The sequence below is a fragment of the Mustela putorius genome, unplaced genomic scaffold, assembly GCF_011764305.1.
Source record: "Mustela putorius furo isolate JIRA1106 unplaced genomic scaffold, ASM1176430v1.1 tig00003834_pilon_pilon_pilon, whole genome shotgun sequence".
NCBI classification, from domain to species: Eukaryota; Metazoa; Chordata; class Mammalia; order Carnivora; family Mustelidae; genus Mustela; species Mustela putorius.
In genome coordinates this window covers 99,085,582-99,103,948 of record NW_025421987.1, presented here as the reverse complement: position 1 = coordinate 99,103,948, position 18,367 = coordinate 99,085,582, and the positions used below count along the sequence as shown (strand labels likewise).

Genomic DNA, 18,367 nt, shown 5'->3' with positions numbered 1-18,367 from the left:
TAACAAAAGGGGAGGTAGATGACAGGATCTAGAGTTTGTACTTTGGGGATCTGGGTATTTTTATACTGTCTGTATTTTGATACGCATTCCCTTTCTTCTCTTCTTCGCTATTTGGTAAAGTTCATTTAAAAAATGTCAACTAGGGGGCGCCTGGGTGGCTCAGTGGGTTAAGCCTCTGCCTTCTGCTCAGGTCATAATCTCAGAGTTCTGGGAGCAAGCTCGGCATCAGGCTCTCTGCTTGGCGGGGAGCCTGCTTCCTCCTCTCTCTCTCTGCCTGCCTCTCTGCCTCCTTGTGATCTCTGTCTGTCAAATAAATAAATAAAATCTTAAAAAAAAAAAAAAAAAGAGTCAACTAGGGGCGTCCAGGTGGCTCAGTGGGCTAAAGCCTCTGCTTTCGGCTTGGTTCATGATCCCAGGGTCCTGGGATCCACCCCCACATCGGGCTCTCTGCTCAGCAGGAGGCCTGCTTCTCTTCCTGTCTCTCTGCCTGCCTCTCTGCCTGCTTGTGATCTCTGTCTGTCAAATAAATAAATAAAATCTTTTAAAAAAAATGTCAACTAACCTAAGTGGAACCTAAGAAAGCAGTCTTTATTCACAGGCATAGCCCTGTGGACTGGGCAGGTATAGGGATGGGAAGGAAACTCCAGGTATACGAATCCAGAGGAACGATCCTTCCCCTCCAGGATGCTTTCTTTCCAGAATTCTCTTCCACTATAATAATATGGAGGGTTCTGGGTCTGGTTTTAATAATATTTGGTGACAGTTCCCCCTCACAATACTGCACTATAAGTAACCGCTAAAAGTTTGACCTTGTCAAAGTGGGAGGGGGATAGAAGTGTTATAGTTTGATGAGGATTTAATTCACTCTAATTGGTGGAAGGGAAAAGATTTCTGGTAGGAGATGTGGTTTTTGGTGCTCATCTCCCTAGTAGTTGCTCCTTTTCCTCCCTGGCACCATTTGTTACCTAATAAAGTCAGGTATGAAGCCATATCCTACCTACTAATATAAATACAATTGCACATTTCTTAAAATTCACTTCTTAAAAATAAGTAAATAAAAGAAAAGGTGTCATTAGTTTGAGAGAGGAGTGCAAGCTGGCCCATACAGTAAATATTTGAAATCACAGATCCAGAATATCTTAGTAAAAGGCTCTGTCCTTGTCTGTTGAGGTTATCAAAGTGCTAATACTCAACATTAAACATAATACCCTCTGGGCTATGACTGAGTTTGTTTTACACTTTTCAATCAAAAGACAACTTCCAAAGTTATTGATATTGACAGTATAATTTCTGACATGAAGGTTAAAACCAGTGCACCAGGGGCGCCTGGGTGGCTCAGTGGGTTAAGCCTCTGCCTTCAGCTCAGGTTATGATCTCAGCATCCTGGGATGGAGCCCCGCATCAGGCTTTGCTCAGTGGGGAGCCTGTTTCTCTCTCTGCCTGCCTCTGCCTACTTGTGATCTCTCTGTCATATGAATAAATAAAATCTTAAAAACAAAAACAAACAAAAACCAGTGCACCATGTCTCACCAAGAGTATCTTCAGCTCCAGTCCCTCTACCTCTCCTTTCCACCCCAACAAAAAAGGAGAAGCACCTGCTAGAGTTAGCTGAGAGCCACCCCATGTCCCATATACTTCTTCCACATCTAATCTGAAGCACAACATGGGAAAATAGGTAATGACTTCCTTTAGCACAAACTGCCCCACATGAATAAAGAAACCAGAACTGTTCTCTATGGCCTTATAAAAGACAGGTCTCAAGTGTTTGTTTTTGTTGTTGTTGTTGTTTTTAATTTCTCATTTCCAAAAAGAAAAATGTTGCATAAACATAAAGCACTACAGACCTTGGGTTGAGGGCTGCAACCACAACATTTAAGAAATACTTGTCTCAGAGAAAAGCAAATACTGCATTATCTCACTCATACATGGAATCTGAGAAAAAGAAACCCCAAACCAAACCCACAGATAGAGGACAGACTGGTGGTGGCCAGAGGGTGTGGGTGGAGGAAATGGGTGAAGGTGGTCAAGAGACGCAAACCTCCAGTCAGAAGATAAGTTCTGGAAAAGTAATGTATACCATGGTAACTATAGTTAGTACTGTATTTTATATTTGAAAATTACTAAGAGAGTCATCTTAAAAGTTCTCATCACAAGAAAAAGAACATAACTATGTGAGGTTATGGGCATGAACTAAATTTATTGTGGTCATCGTTTGGCAATGTATACATTTATCAAATCATTATGTTGTACACCTAAAACAAACACAGTGTTAGATATCAATTATATCCTACTTAAAAAAAGAATACATCCCCAATACATGTTCAAAACCACCCCCAACCCCAAAAAAGAACTCTTGTCTCTACATTACCAATGGAGAACAAACCACCAACTTTGAAATAATTGGGGCATGGGAAACCTTTTGCATGGACCGAAGGCTTGACTTCTTACAGAAATGAGTCCCTCATACAGAATTTTTATTTATTGTTTCTGTAAGCTATGTGTACCCAGTTGCACTGTCACAACTATGAACTAGAGGCAGCTCTAACTTATAGTAGGACTAAGTGGTCCTGAAGCACTCACTTACATAGAAATTTTAATTTAAGAAAACTAAGAATGTGGAAAAGTTATGCTTATATAAATATTAAATATCACATTATGGACAGTAACTCAATGTTGCTTTAGTTAATAATCACATTTGGGGGGGCAGTTTTCAGCATTGCCATGTTTTAGGCACTATGCTAAGTATTTCTCATGCATGTCCCTTTCATTTGCACAATGACCCTATGAGGTGGGCACCATCCCCCTCGAGTTGATGAAGAAACAAGGTGCAGAGCAAATGAGTCACTTCCTGAAGTCACACCACTAATAATTAACCAGGTCTGACGAAGGTCCAGACTTTTCACCTACAGTACATAAACTAAACAGTCTGTAAAATCGGGCTCCAAAACAAGTTGTTTGTTTTGTTTTGTTTAAGATTTTATTTATTTATTTGACAGAGACACAAGCAGGGCGAGGAGAGGGAGAAACAGGCTCCCCTCTGAACAGAGAGTCCAATGCGGGGCTCGATCCTAGGACCCTGGGATCATGACCTGAGCCAAAGGCAGATGCTTAATGACTGAGCCACCTAGACGCCCCATTCTTATTTTTTAAAAGAACTGAAAACACTTTGAAACAAGTGTTGGAAAATGTCACCAGGATTTGGTAAGATTATGATCAAATGTTCACTGAGCTCCCACTAGGCACCCTGTATTGCTAGATTCTGGGATACAGAAATCAATAAGAAATAGTTCTCATTTCTCAAAAAATTCAGTGATGTTGGTGGGGGACACAGGTACAGTGACAGGCCATAATACATGACAGAAAGTCTAACAGGGAGATACAGGATATTACAGAAAGATGAGGAATGGTACTTAATCTAGCCAGTGCGTGGCAGGAAGTTTACTGGAGGAAGAATGGTGAAGAGTTGCCAGCCGAAGAGGGTGGGCTGCTCATCCCAGACAGACAGCAGAGTCTGGCATGGACTAGAGGCAAGAAGTAGGGTAGTAGTATGGTAACAGGGGAGACTTGCAAAAAGGTCCAGGTGGTTGAAGCATGGAGTGAGAGGCAAGGCACAGGTAAGGCTGGGGAGGCGGGCAAGGTCCAAATCATGAAGAATTTGAAATGAGTGAAGGGTTTTAAGCAGGGAAACAAGCTCAGAATTATACTTTAGGGGCACCTAGGTGGCTCAGAGGGTTAAGCTTCTGCCTTCGGCTCACATTATCTCAGGGTCCTGGGATCAAGCTCCACATCAGGCTTTCTACTCCACAGGGAGCCTTCTTACCCCTCTCTCTCTTGCCTGCCTCTCTACCAACTTGTGATCTCTCTCTCTCTGTCAAATGAATAAATAAAATCTTTAAAAGAAAAAGAAAAAAAAAGAATTATCCTTTAACTAAATTAAATCCCTCACAGGCTATGTGAAGTATGGGCTTAGAGTCACACAGCCCAAGGTTCAACTCCTGGCTCTACAGCTTATTAACTGTGAACTTTGGCAAGATACAAAACCTTCTAAGGGGGCACCTGGGTGGCTCAGTTGGTTAAGCGTCTGCCTTCAGCTCAGGTCATGATCTCAGGGTCCTGAGCTCACTGGGGAGTCTGCTTCTCCTTCTCCCTCTCCTCACTGCTTGTGCTTGTGTTCTCTCTCTCAAATAAATAAAATCTTAAAAAAAAAAAATTTAAACCTCTAAGCTTTAGTCTTGTCACCAGTAAAATGGGGGGAGGGGGTAAATGAGGTAATGAATATAAAGCACTGGAACACAGTAAATGCTCCATAAAGGGGAGCTCTTATTATCGCTGATAATATTAAAAGACTAGAAGTTCAGGGAGACCCCCAAGGGAGCCTAGATGAGGTACACTGAGGCCCTAAATAGCGGTGAAAAAAACTGGACAATCTCAAATAGATGCAGGAAAGAGAAATGATAAAATGTGATGTCTACCTGGTTACGGGAGTAAGGGTTCGAGGGGTGGAAGAGCGGTCAGTGAGCTCTAGGTCTAGGTTAGGTGATTAAAGGCCAGTGCCTGGTGGTGCCCCTGACAAAGAGAGTAAGGGAGGCAGAACAAGCCTAAGAATCTGACTCATATGGAGGAGGAAGTGTGTGTTTGGAAGTAGATAGCCAGCAGGTAAAGGGATGATCCGGAGTCTAGGGTGCAGAGGAGGCTTGGAGTTGAAAAAAGGGGGTGTCACAAGTATCTCACAGCATGAGAAGAGAAGAGATCACCCACAGAGGGCATATTGAGTCAGAAGAGCAAAGAGTTAGGTCAGGCTCTCGGAAAACCCACAGTGAAGAGTCAAGGAGAGAAAGAAAAGCCCCCAAAGAAAGAAGAGAAACACAAAGTACAAGAAGAGCCAGAACAGCTCAGTGTAATGGAAACTGAAGGAGCAGGACCTAATGGAAGGAGTCATCAGTAGTGCCCACGTAGTCGAGAAGTTCAGTAAGTTCCAAACATCCTCAGAATTTAGCAGAAACTGTTGCTGATTTTAGACCAAAGGGCACTTTTACTAGGACAAGGAGATCCAACTGCTGGTCTAAGGTATTAACAGGAGTGAGGAAGTGGAAAGCGTCCACCACAAATCTGGTAAAAGGGAAAGAGAGGAATTAAGTAGTGGTAAGGGAGGAATGTAGGGTCAAAGATTAGGTTACAAATTATTTTTAGGATGGCATACCCTGGGCATTTTGTGAGAAGGAAAAGGTGGATGACAGAGAGTGATGATGCAGGAGAGAGCATCACTGACAGAGCAAGGTCCTTGAGGAATTAAAAAGGAATTTTTAAGTATCCACTATGTGTCCAGGCACCACGCTAGGTCCCGGGGACACTTGTCCACAAACTGTCAGAGCAGAGTATGGCATGAACACCAGTCTGGAGCGCATCCATCCAGAGGAGCTCAGAAGGGGGCCCATCTGACTGGGGCTTTCCTGAACCCAAGCTTGTGCCTGCTCACCTTTCTACTCTCATTGTCAAACCCCGGGCCTGGCACCAACCTGCCAGGCATTCGGTACTGTTCCAGATATGAATGAATACATAGACTGGTCAGAAACTTTATTTCTAGGGGCAGAAATTTTACAAAGAGGTATGAAAACACATTCTAAGAAAAAGAAAATTGGGACACTAAAATATAATAAAATATGAATTAAAATGTAGCACACATGCTCAGAAAACATGCACCTACAGAAAGCTGAAGGTTAGGAGAATGGGGAGAATGGAGCACAAGGTTTAATCACATGGAAAAGGCCTGAAATGGTTCTAGGACTCTCTCTGGCCAAATGTACCCCCTAATTTGCAAGCTTATGCTTAAAATTTATTTAACCATCTAAGAAGGGACAAAACTGTTCATCTCAAAACTGCAGATAAAGGATTAAAAAGGAAACGTGTGTGAAATGATACATCAGCTAAAACCACTTTACTGGTTATGTGACACAGCCCAGGTTCCATAACCTCTGAGAAAGCAGACCGTGTGGCAGATGAGATCCCAAGCCCTTTTCAAATCTCTTGCTCAAAGGTTCTGAAGCAGTGCTTCTTAGCCTTTTGGGGATCACATACTCCTGTGGGAACCTAATGAAAACTATATATTCTACCCAGACACCCCTCACATAAATATAGACACAAGCACACAAAATTCCACAAATCATGAGAAACCCCTGACTGTAGACCTTCTTCCTAGCAGGAAATAAGCCAAGGTCAGCTGTTTACAATGAAGATGCTTGTTCTTCCTTAAAATTAATGGAACCAGGTATCAGAGTGACCCTGCAAGACCTACAGGGGATAGCTTGCTACATGTCCACCTATGTGTCCTTCTGAACCAAGCCTCCTCATCTCTAAACTCCACAGTGCCAAGCACTGTGCCCTGAATGTAGTAAGTACCCACTTAATTTGTGAATTAAGTTGAAACATGGTTCTGGAGTTTTCAGACACTTGGTGCTTCCAGAGACAAGTCTAAACTCACAGAAACCACCATGGGCTTATTCTACAAAATCTGTCAAATTTCAGGAATTGATTTCTATTTGATTAGAAGGGTTTAGCCCACCCCGGACAAGGAAGCTGTACCTCAGTTCTGAAGCAGAATTTGATGACCCACCTCTTCCCCTCCCAAAGAAAACACACTTATTTGCTTTTTGTAGAAATTCCTAACATTTATATAACTATACTTTGATTTTTCCAATCCCTCTTACCTTCATTCAGCATTCATTTGGGAGATGGCAATATATGTAGTACTCCATTTTAAACGTAAGAAAAGAGCACATAATATTTAAGTGATCACAGAGAGGGCTTTCCACATAGCCCAGAACCAGGACCCCAAGCCACATTTTAATGAATATGCTAGTGCTTCTGTCATCCTTATAAAAAGGTGAGAGGGGCCTCTTTACATTGACAGAGTGAAACACCTGTGACATTTAATACACTGCCGAATGATAACCCTAGTAGTACCTGTCATTTAAGAAACCAAAAACCATGCCAATGTAAATAATTTTATATACAATGATTAAATAGTTTTGTTTTTTCAATATTCAGTCATAATCAAATTGACCTATAATTGACTTTTTAAAAAAGCAGAGCCTACTGTATATAGTAGGGGGAAAATTCCATACTTACCTACTGCACAATGTAAAATCTAGAGAAAAAAAGGTGGGGGGGGGGAGAATTAGTAAAGATCAATAACAACATATAGTTCTTATAAACTTTTCAGTATTAGACTTGAAAAACACACATTTCATTTTTAAACTTGGTGATTTAACAAAATGTACATTCTTATTTATTTTTGTTTGTTCCTTTTTAGTTTGTGAATCTGTGGAAGATTTTCTAAGGAATAAATCTTACCCAGGAGTCTACCAGACGTCATGAATCTCTTTTACAATACATAAATTTGTAAGAGCAGTAGGCGTCCCTCTTCCATGTCCCATATTCTACAGAACAGAACGGTCACAGACTACGAAACACAGAGTCAGAAGAGCCTTTGTTGGCTCTTCTTACCTGGCAGGCCCTTCAATGCAGATATTCATTCAACCTACAAAGCTCACAGTGAGACTCCATCTTGTCTCACTTGGTGACCTCATTACAGGCATTTTCCCAGTCCAATATGTGACCCTAGATCTCTTCATGCTCCAGGCCCACACTGCAAACTGGGTTTGGACATCTCCATCTAGGTATACTAGCAGCACCTCAAACATGGCATGCCTCTTCAAGAAACTCCCCTTTCCTTCCCTCATACCTGCTATGCTTTTTGATAATCAATCTCCCAGTCTCCCAAGTTCAACTGTTCTCTTGTTCCCTCACCTACAAGTCCTACTGTTTCTAAGTCCTACCAATACTTCTGGCATCAGTCTTCCCTGTTTTTATTTCCAGTGCCTTTTTATTTCCACTGCTATGTCCTATCCTTCTCAGTGGTCATCCAAGTGGCCAATTAGGTTATTGTAAATTGTCTTCTAATCCATCCTGTATATGGCATTGCTTTAACCCAGTGGTGGTTTCGGTAATGATGTAATCTAAGGAGCTGGGTTCGAGATGGTGGTGTAGCAAGACCTGAACTCACCTCCTCTGTGGATACAAATCTACAGCTAACTGTAGAATAATCCTTCCTAAAAGGGACCTGAAAGTTCAATGAATAGGAGCCTTCACAACAAAGAATAAAAAGATAACAGCAGAATGGGAAAGAGGGGCAGAAACACAGACTGGCTAGGGAATAAAACAAACCCAGCGATGGTGGGTCACAATTGGGAGGGGCATCAAAAGTATAGATTTTTCCCAGAGGATCAAAGGTACCTGAGTTCTATATCTGGCACCCAAATTCTAGATCCTGCACAGGAGAGACGAGCCCCCAAAACACTAGGCTCTGAAAATCAATAGGAATCACCTTTACAAGGTCTATAAAGCTGCAGGAAACAGAAAACCTGATCTTAAAGGGCCCATACACAGACTCACTCATCCCAGAAACCAGTGTAAAACATCAACTTGAAGAATACATAGAGCACAGATTAAGAAGAATCATTTGTTAACCTTAAAAGCATCTGCCTGAAAAGGAAGGAAACAGCAGGGACTCTCTCTGGAAACTGACACCAGTGGGAGCAATTTTTGCAATTCAAGTCTACCTTACTAATGTAGGTGGTGGTGGGCACCATTTTGGAATTCCTCTAAAATTCTAGTAACAGTGGGAATACCCTGCAGAGCACCCAGCCCACAGACAACCTGCAGCAGCTGCAGATACCTGCAGCCCAACCAAGTGTCAGAGTAGCCCACCAACCACAGCCCCAGGCCCTGGCACAGCAGGAGGGCACGCACCGCCCACAGAGGAGACACCTCTTGAGCACCTGGTTTTGGTGACTAAGAGACTGTATTTCTGGGCCAAATAGTACCATTGCCTCTATAAGGTCATTCATTCAAGACTGGGAGAGTTGGCTGACTTATCTCACCCAGAGAAACAAACACAAAGAGTTAGGCAAGATGAGGAGACAGAGTAATATATTCCAAAGAAAAGAACATAACAAAAATCTTAGAAAAAGAACCAAATGAATCACAGATAAGCAATCAGCCTGATTTAAAAAGTTCAAAGAAATTATCATATAAATGCTCAGTAAACTCAGTAGAAAACTGGTTGAACACAATGAGAACTTAAACAAAGATATAGAAAATTTACAAAAGTACCAAACAGAAATTTGAAAAATAAACTAGAAGGCTTCAAAAGCAGACTGGATGAAGTAGAATGCATCAGTGAGCTGGAAGACAAAGCAAGGGAATTTGCCCAGAAAGAAGAGCAAAATGAAACTAAAAAATTGAGATGAACCAAACACATAGAGGGGATGAAGAAGTTCAACCTTTAGGTTATAAAATAAATTAAGGATTCCGAACACCTACAAATCCAATAGGAGATCAAAGAGAAGAAGAGCGGCAATTCTAGAAACAGAAAATCAACCACATTTTGAAAGGTAGAAACGGTGGAGAAGTGAATCCAAAGTGATGGGAAGACAGACTGCAGGGGGAGGGGCCGGCTGCTGGCAAGCAGCTGAGCAACAGAGCACAAAATCAGAACTTTTAAAAGTCTGATTCACTGAGGGACATCGCTCCAGAGGCTAAGCTGGGGTGAAGCCCACATGGGGACAGGGTGGTGTCAGGTCCCACGGGGTCACAGAAGGATCGGGGGTGTCTGAGTGTCCCAGAGCGCACAGGTATTAGAGCGGGGAAGCTGGCTACGGAGACACAGCCGAGGACTGAACGCTCAACTTGGAGTTGAACCATAATCCGTGGCACAGTCAGACCACTGCTCTGTGAACAAGGACCCCACAAGATCTGGGGAATATAAATCAAAACCACAATGGGATACCACCTCACGCCAGTCAGAATGGCTAAAATTAACAAGTCAGGAAATGACAGATGCTGGCGAGGATGCGGAGAAAGGGGTACCCTCCTACACTGTTGGTGGGAATGCAAGCTGGTGCAGCCACTCTGGAAAACAGCATGGAGGTTCCTCAGAAAGTTGAAAATAGAGCTACCCTACAACCCAGCAATTGCACTACTGGGTATTTACCCTAACGATACAAACGTAGTGATCCAAAGGGGCACAGGCACCCAAATGTTTATAGCAGCAATGTCCACAATAGCCAAACTATGGAAAGAACCTAGATGTCCATCAACAGATGAAGGGATAAAGAAGATGTGGTGTATATATACCATGGAATACTATGCAGCCATCAAAAGAAATGAAATCTTGCCATTTGCATCGATGTGGATGGAACTAGAGGGTATTATGCTGAGCGAAATAAGTCAATCAGAGAAAGACAATTATCATATGAGCTCCCTGATATGAAGAAACTGATAGGCAATGTGGGGGGTCTGGGAGGTAGGGAAGGAAAAAAATGAAACAAGATGGGATCGGGAGGGAGACAAACCATAAGAGACTCTTAATCTCACAAAACAAACTGAGGGTTGCCGGTGGGGAGGGGGTAGGGAAAGGGTGGTTGGGTTATGGACATTGCGGAAGGTATGTGCTATGGTGAGTGCTATGAAGTGTGTAAACCTGGCACTTCACAGACCTGTACCCCTGGGGCTAATAATACATTATATGTGAATTAAAAAATAAAAAATTATATTAAAAATAAATTAAGTCAAGGAGATGAAAAGTACAGCATAGGGAATATAGTCAATAATATTGTAATAATGTTGTATGGTATAATCTATGACTAAGCAGGCAAGATACACTGAAGATTCTCTTCAAAAATGGCGCTGGGAGGGATACCTGAGTGACTCAGTTGTTATGCATCTGCCTTTGGCTCAGGTCACGATCTCAGGGTCCTGGGATCAAGCCCCACATTAGGCTTCCCGCTCAGCCTGCTTCTCCCTCTGCCACCCGCCCCCACCTGTATTTCCTATCTTGCTCTCTCTCTCTCTCTGTAAAAAAATAAATAAAATCTTTAAAAAAGTGGTGCTGGGAAAACCGGACAGCTACATACAAAAAATGAAACCAGACCACTTTCTAATACCATATACAAAAATAAACTCAAAATGGGTTAAAGACCTAAATGTGAAACCTGAAGCCATAAAACTAGAAGAAAACACAGGCAGTAATCTCTTTGGCGTCAGTGGTAGAAACATTTTTCTAGATGTGTCTTCTTTGGCAAGGGAAATAAAAGCAAAATTAAAACTATTGGGAATACACCAAAATAGAAAACTTTCGTCCAGCAAAGGAAACCACCAATAAAAAAATAAAGTCAACTCACTCAATAGGAGAAAATATGTGCAAATGATGTATCCAATAAGGTTTTATATATATAAGATTAATACCCAAAATATATAAAGACCTTATATATCTTAACACCAAAAAACCAAAAATCCAATTAAAATATGGCTAGAGGACAGGAGTAAACATTTTTCCAGAGAAGACATACAGATGGCCAACAGACACATAAAAAGGTGTTCAACATCACTAAGTATCAGGGATATGCAAATGAAGACCGAGGAGATACCACCTCATACCTGTCAGAATGACTACAATCAAAAAGACAAAAAACAACAAGTGTTGCCAAGGATGTTGAGAAAAAAGAACCCTCTTATACTGTTGGTGGGAATGCAAGCTGATGCAGCCACTGTGGAACATAGTATGGAGGTTCCTCAAAAAGTTAAAAACAGAACCAGCATAGGATCCAGTAATTCCCCTGCTGGGTATTTACCCAAAGAATAAACACTAACTGGAGAACATATATACACCCACTGTGTTTACTGCAGCACTATTTACAACAGCCAAGATATGGAAGCAACCTAAATGTCCACTGACCGATGAATGGATACAGAAGATATGTTACATATGCACAGTAGAATATTACCCAGCCACAAAAAAGAATGACATCTTGCCATTTGCAACATTGATGGATCCAGAGTATTACGCTAAGCAAAAAAAGTCAGTCAGAAAAGACAAATACCATGATTTTACTCATATGTGGAATTTAAGAAACAAAATAAAGAAAAAAAGGCAAAAACAAAAAAACAGACTCTTAACTATACAGAACAAACTGGTGGCTGCCAGAGGAGAGGGGATGGAGGGATGGGTATAACAAGTGAAGGAGATTAAGAGTACAATTATGAGCACTGACTATAATGAATAGAATTATTGAAGCATTATATTATACACCTAAAATTAACATAATACTGTACATTATTAATACTTGAATAAAGCTACTTCACACATTTATTTTTTTAAAGATTTTATTTATTTATTTGACAGAAATCACAAGTAGGCAGAGGCAGGCAGAGAGAGAGGAGGAAGCAGGCTCCCTGCCAAGCAGAGAGCCTGATGCGGGGCTTGATCCCAGGACCCTGGGATCATGACCTGAGCTGAAGGCAGAGGCTTTAACCCACTGAGCCACTCAGGTGCCCCTAATTCACACATTTCAAGAATGAAAGAAAGAACTGAAGCCCAAAGGCATCTTCGTAGTTAGCCAAAAAAAAAAAAAAAAAAAAAAGTTGTATGGTGACAGATGGTAACCAGACTCATTGAGGTGAGCACTGCATAATATACAGAATTGTTGAGTAACTGTGTTATTTACCAGAAATTAATATAACCCTGTATATCAAGTATATTTCAATAGTAAAAATTACAAGAAATTACAAGAAAAAAAGTGATGTAACTGATGAATGTTATGAAGCTTTGGAAGTTTTGGGCACAAAGGAATCAAGGTCAAGAAGAATAGCAAAGGGGCTCCAACAATTATGTAAGTGTGGTGTGACAACGGCCTGCACAGTATATGAACTAAGAACACAGAAAAGAAAGAGTACAGCTGAGAATCACTCAGATAAAGAACTGGTGGGGTGGTAATGGGAGTAGACAGTAGAACAGGGAAGAAACTCCCCAAACTCCAATCTGGGTCAGGTAATTACAATGCATTGGTTCCTGGGCAACTTAATCTCAAGGGCTAAGAAAATATCCGCAATTTTAAAAGGGGAGGGAGTTGATATAGTTGTTTATTTTGTCAAGTGTCCATTTTTAACTAAATACCAAATACTATAACAATCATTTATTTAAAAGATTTATTTATGTATTTGAGAGAGAGAGAAGAGAGAGGGTGAGGGAGGGAGAAGCAGAAGGAAAGGGAAAGAGAGAATCCCAAGCAGACACTCTGCTAAGCATGGAACCCAACAGGGGACTCGATCCCATGATCCTGAGATCATGACCTGAGCCAAAATCAAGAGTCAGATGCTTAACCAACTGAAACACCCAGGCACCCCCACTTCACTTTTTTTAAGGAACACAAGCTTAGGAATGATATAACCTGAAAACAAACAGTCTTTTGAAAAAAAAAAAAAAAAGAAGAAGAAGATAAGAAATTAATTAGGATTCTAATTTTAGAAACAGTTCTGAAAATGTTCAAGGAAAAAAAATATTGGCAGATGTGTCTCTATGTTCTGGCACTTTATCTGGCTACTTCCAAAATATCTTGTAATAATTAACACTTTTCCCAGTTCACACAGCACCTTTACAAATGTGGTTTTTAAAAAAAGGAAAAAATTAAGAGAAGTGAAGATACCTTAGCAGACCCTTAAGACTACATCAAGTGGGATAACATTCATATTGTAGGGCTCTCAAAAGGAGGAGAGAGAGAGAAAGGGCAAGAAAAATTATTTGAAGAAGTAATGGCTGAAACTTCTCTAATCTGGGGAAGGAATTAAAATCCAAGTCCTGGAAGCCCAGAGTTTCAAATAAGATGAGCCCAAAGAGATCCACACCATGATACATTATAATTAAAATTCTGAGATTAAGGATTAAGAGAGAATCCTTTTTTTTCTTTTTTTAAAGATTTTATTTATTTATTTGACAGAGAGAGATTACAAGTAGGTAGAGAGGCAGGCAGAGAGAGAGAGGAGGAAGCAGGCTCCCCGCTGAGCAGAGAGCCCGATGCGGGACTCAATCCCAGGACCCTGAGATCATGACCTGAGCTGAAGGCAGCGGCTTAACCCACTGAGCCACCCAGGCGCCCAAGGATTAAGAGAGAATCCTAAAAGCAACAAGAGAAAAACAACTTGTTATGCTCAAGGGAAACTCTAGAAGGCTATATAAGCAGATTTTTCAGTAGCAACTTTACATGCCAGAAGACAGTGGCATGACATATACAAAGTGCTGAAAGGAAAAAACTTCCAACCCAAATTAAATTCCTTGTCCAGCAAAGTTATCATTCAGAACTTAAGGAGGATTAAGAGCTTTCCCTATAAGCAGAAGCTAAAGGAATTCACCACCACTCTACCAGCCCTACAATAAATGTTAAAGGGACTTCTTTAAGCTAAGTAATAAGAAAACATAGGAAAGTAAAAATCTCATTGGAAAAGGTAACTATATAATAAAGGTAGTGACCAGTCACTTATAAAGCAAGCATGAAGGTTAAAAGATAAAAGTAGTAAACTTAGCTGTAATTACAATAATTAGTTAAGGGAAGCATAAAATAAAACGATATAAAAAAGAATCACCAAAAATAAAAAATGTGGGGGGTGGGAGTAAAAAGGCAAAGCTGTGACTTCCATTTAACATTAAGTTGATATCAAGTTAAAACACTGCTACTGGCATAAATATTTTTTGTGAACCTAACAGTAACCACAAGGAAAAAAACTTACAGTAAATACACAAAATAAAATGAGAAAGGAATTAGACATAACACTAAAGAAAACAAGCAAACCGCTAGGGAAGAGAAAAAGAAGGAGCAGAGAGGAACTACAAAAACAGCCAGAAAACAATTAACACAATGACAATAAGTATACGCCTATTAAAAATTACTTTAAATGTAAATGGACTAAGTTCACCAATCAAAAGAGAGTGGCTGAATGAATTTTAAAAAATGAGACCTATTTATATGGTGCCTACAAGACTCAGAAGTAAAAACACACAGAGGGAAAGTGAAGGGTTAGAAAGATATTCCATACAAATAGAAATGAAAAGAAAGCTGGAGTAACTATACTACTATCAGAGAAGATAGACTTTAAAACAAAGATTATAAGAGGGGCATCTGTGTGGCTCAGTTGGTTAAGTGTCTGACTCTTGATCTCAGTTCAGGTCTTCACCTCAGGGTCAAGAGTTCAAGCCCTATGCTGGGCTCCACACTAGGCTTAGAGCCTACTTAAAAATAAATAAATAAATAAATAAGTAAGTAAAATAAAGACAGGCATTATATAATGATTTAGGGGTCAACCCAGCAAGAAGATACTACATTTATAAATATATATGCCCCCAACACAGGAGCACCAAAATATATAAAGCAATTATTAACAGACCTAAAGGGAGAAATTGAAAGCAATACAATAGTAGGAGGCTTCAATACCTTACTTTCATCAACAGATAGATGATCCAGACAAAAAAATCAATAAGGAAACACTGGTCTTAATGACACATTAGACCTGATGGAGTTATTATTCTATATATATATAGAATATTCCACCCAAAAGTAGCAAAATACACATTCTTATCAATTGCACATGGAACATTCTTCAGGACAGATCACATGTTGGGCCATAAAACAATCTCAATAAATTAAAAATTTAATTTAGCTCATATTAAACTCATATTAAAGGTCATATTTTCTGACCACAATGGTACAAAACTAGAAATTAATTACAAGAAAAAACCAGGAAAACCCACAAAAACATGGAAATTAAACAGCATGCTATTGAGTAATCAATGGTTCATTGAAGAAACCAAAGGAGAGATTAAAAAAAAAAATCTAGAGACATATGGGCACAAAAATCAGACATACCAAAATCTATGGGATGCAGCAAATGAGGTTCTGAAAGGGAAGTTCATAGCAATACATGCCTACCTCAAGAAACAAAAAAAATTCTCAAAAAAAAAAAAATCTAACTTTGCACCTAAAGGAACTAGAAAAAGAACAAAAAAAAAAAAAAAAAGAAAAGAGCCCAAATGAGTAGAAAGGAGAAAATAATAGAGATCAGAGTAGAAATAAATGAAATAGAAATGAAATAAATAAATAAGTCCTTTTTTTTTAAAAAAAGGACTTATTCATTTGAGAGAGAAAGTGGGGAGAGGGGCAGAGGGACAAGCAGACTCCCCACTAAGCAGGGAGCCTGATGAGAGGAGGCTCGATCTCATGACCTGAGCCAAAGTCAGACACTTACTTAACCTACTGAGACACCCATGCATCCCTGAAATAGAGACTTAAAGCATGATAAAAAAAGATCAATGAAAGTAAGAGCTGGATCTCTGAAAACAGAAATTTAATAAACCCTTCAGTAAACCAACCAAGTAAAACAGAAGAGAGGATTCAAAGATGTAATATCAGAAATGAAAGAGAAATTACACCTGATACCACAGAAATAAAAGGATCATAACAGACTACTATGAACAATTACATGTCAACAAGCTTAACAACCTAGAAGAAATGAATAAATTCCTAGAAACATATAATCTTCTAAGAATGAATCATGAAAAACTAAAAATGTGAATAGATTGATTAACTAGTAAGGACACTGAAACAGTAATCAAATGCCTCCCAACAAAGAAAAGTCCAGAACCAGATGGCTTCACTGGCAAATTCTACCAAACATTTAAAGATTTAATACCTATCCTTTTCAAACTCTTCAAAGGAAAGCTTCCAAGTGTTTCATAAGGCCAGCATCATCTATACCAAACTAGACAAGGACACCAAAAAAAAGAAATTATAGGCTAATATCCTCAATAAACATAGATGTAAAATCCTCAACAAGTTTAGCAAACTAAATTCAACAATACATTAAAAGGATCATATACCACAATCCAGTGGGATTTATTTCAGGGATGCAAGGATGGTTCTGCAAATCGATGTGATATACTACATCAATAGAATGAAAGATAAAAATCATATCATCATCTCAGTAGATGCAGAAGAAGCATTCAACAAAATTTGACATCCAGGGATGTCTAGGTGGCTCAGTCGGTTAAGCCGCTGCCTTCAGCTCAGGTCATGATCCCAGAGTCCTGGGATCCTGTCCCACATCGAGCTCCTTGTTCAGCAGGGAGCCTGCTTCCCTCTCTGACTCTGCCTGCCACTCTGCCTGCTTGCGCTCTCTCTCTGACAAATAAATAAATAAAATCTTAAAAAAAAAAAAAATTCAACATCCATTTATGATAAAAACTCTCAACAAAGTAGGTACAAGAGGGAACATACCTCAACATAATAAAGGCTCTAAATGACAATTCTATAGCTAACATTATATTCAGCAGTGAAAAGCATTCAGGAAAAACACAAGAACACTCACCACACTTGCCACTTTTATTCAACATAGTATTGAAAATCCTAGCCATAACAACTAGGCAAGAGAAAGAAATGAAAGGCCTCCAAATTGGTAAGGAAGAAATAAAACTGTCACTACTTGCAGATGATATGATACTATATATAGAAAATCCTAAAAAGATTCCACCAAAAAAACTGTTAGAACTAATAAATGGATTCAGTAAAGTTGCATGATACAAAATCAATATAGAGAAATCTGTAGTGTTCTATACACCAATGATAAAACAACAGAAAGAGAAATTAAGAAAATAATCTCACTTATAAATGCATCAAAAAGAATAAAATACCAAAGAATAACCTAACCAAGAAGGTGAAGGACTTGTGAAGGACATTCATGAAAGAAATTTAAAAAGACACAAATAGTGAAAAGATATTCTGTGATCATGGTTTAGAAAAATTAATATTGTTAAAAAGTCCATATTACCTAAAGCAATCTACAAATTCAATGTAATAGCTATCAAAAGTCTAGTGGCATACTTCATAGACCTAGAACAAGTAACTTTAAAATATGTATGAAACAACAAAAGATCGTCAATAGCTAAAACAATTTTGAGAAAGAAGAACAGAGTTGGAGGTATCACACTGCTTGATTTCAAACTACACTACAAAGCTATGTAATCAAAATAGTATGGTATTGGTAAAAACAAAACAAAACAAAACAAAAAAACAGATACATAGATCAACGGAACAAAATTGAGAGCTTAGATATAAACCCATACTTACATAAACAATTAATCTATGATAAGGGAGCCAGGAACATAATATAGATAAAATACAGTCTCTTCAACAAATGGTGTTGTATAGCCACATGCAAAAGAACGAAACCATATACAAAAATTAACTCAAAATGGATTAAACACTTGAGTGTAACCTGAAACATAAAATTACCAGAAGGAAGAGGCAGTAAGGTCCTGACATCAGTCTTAGCAACATCTTTATGGAACTGACTTCAAAGGCAAGGGGAAAAAAAGCAAAAATGAGCAGATGGGACTACATCAAACTAAAAAACTTCTGTATAGCAAAGGAAACCACCACCAAAATGAAAAGGCAACCTACCAAATGGGAGAAGACATTTGCAAACT

At 39.4% G+C, this 18,367-nt stretch overlaps 1 protein-coding gene across 1 annotated transcript in view; it reads right to left on the bottom strand.

Moving 5' to 3' along the window:
• Positions 1-18,367, bottom strand: part of HACD2 (3-hydroxyacyl-CoA dehydratase 2) — a 114,487-nt gene that overhangs the window by 77,226 nt on the left and 18,894 nt on the right. Inside the window, exon 3 of the mRNA XM_004745438.3 lies at positions 7,126-7,144. Coding sequence (XP_004745495.2) covers positions 7,126-7,144 — 19 coding nt within the window. The remainder of the gene's footprint in view (positions 1-7,125; positions 7,145-18,367) is intronic.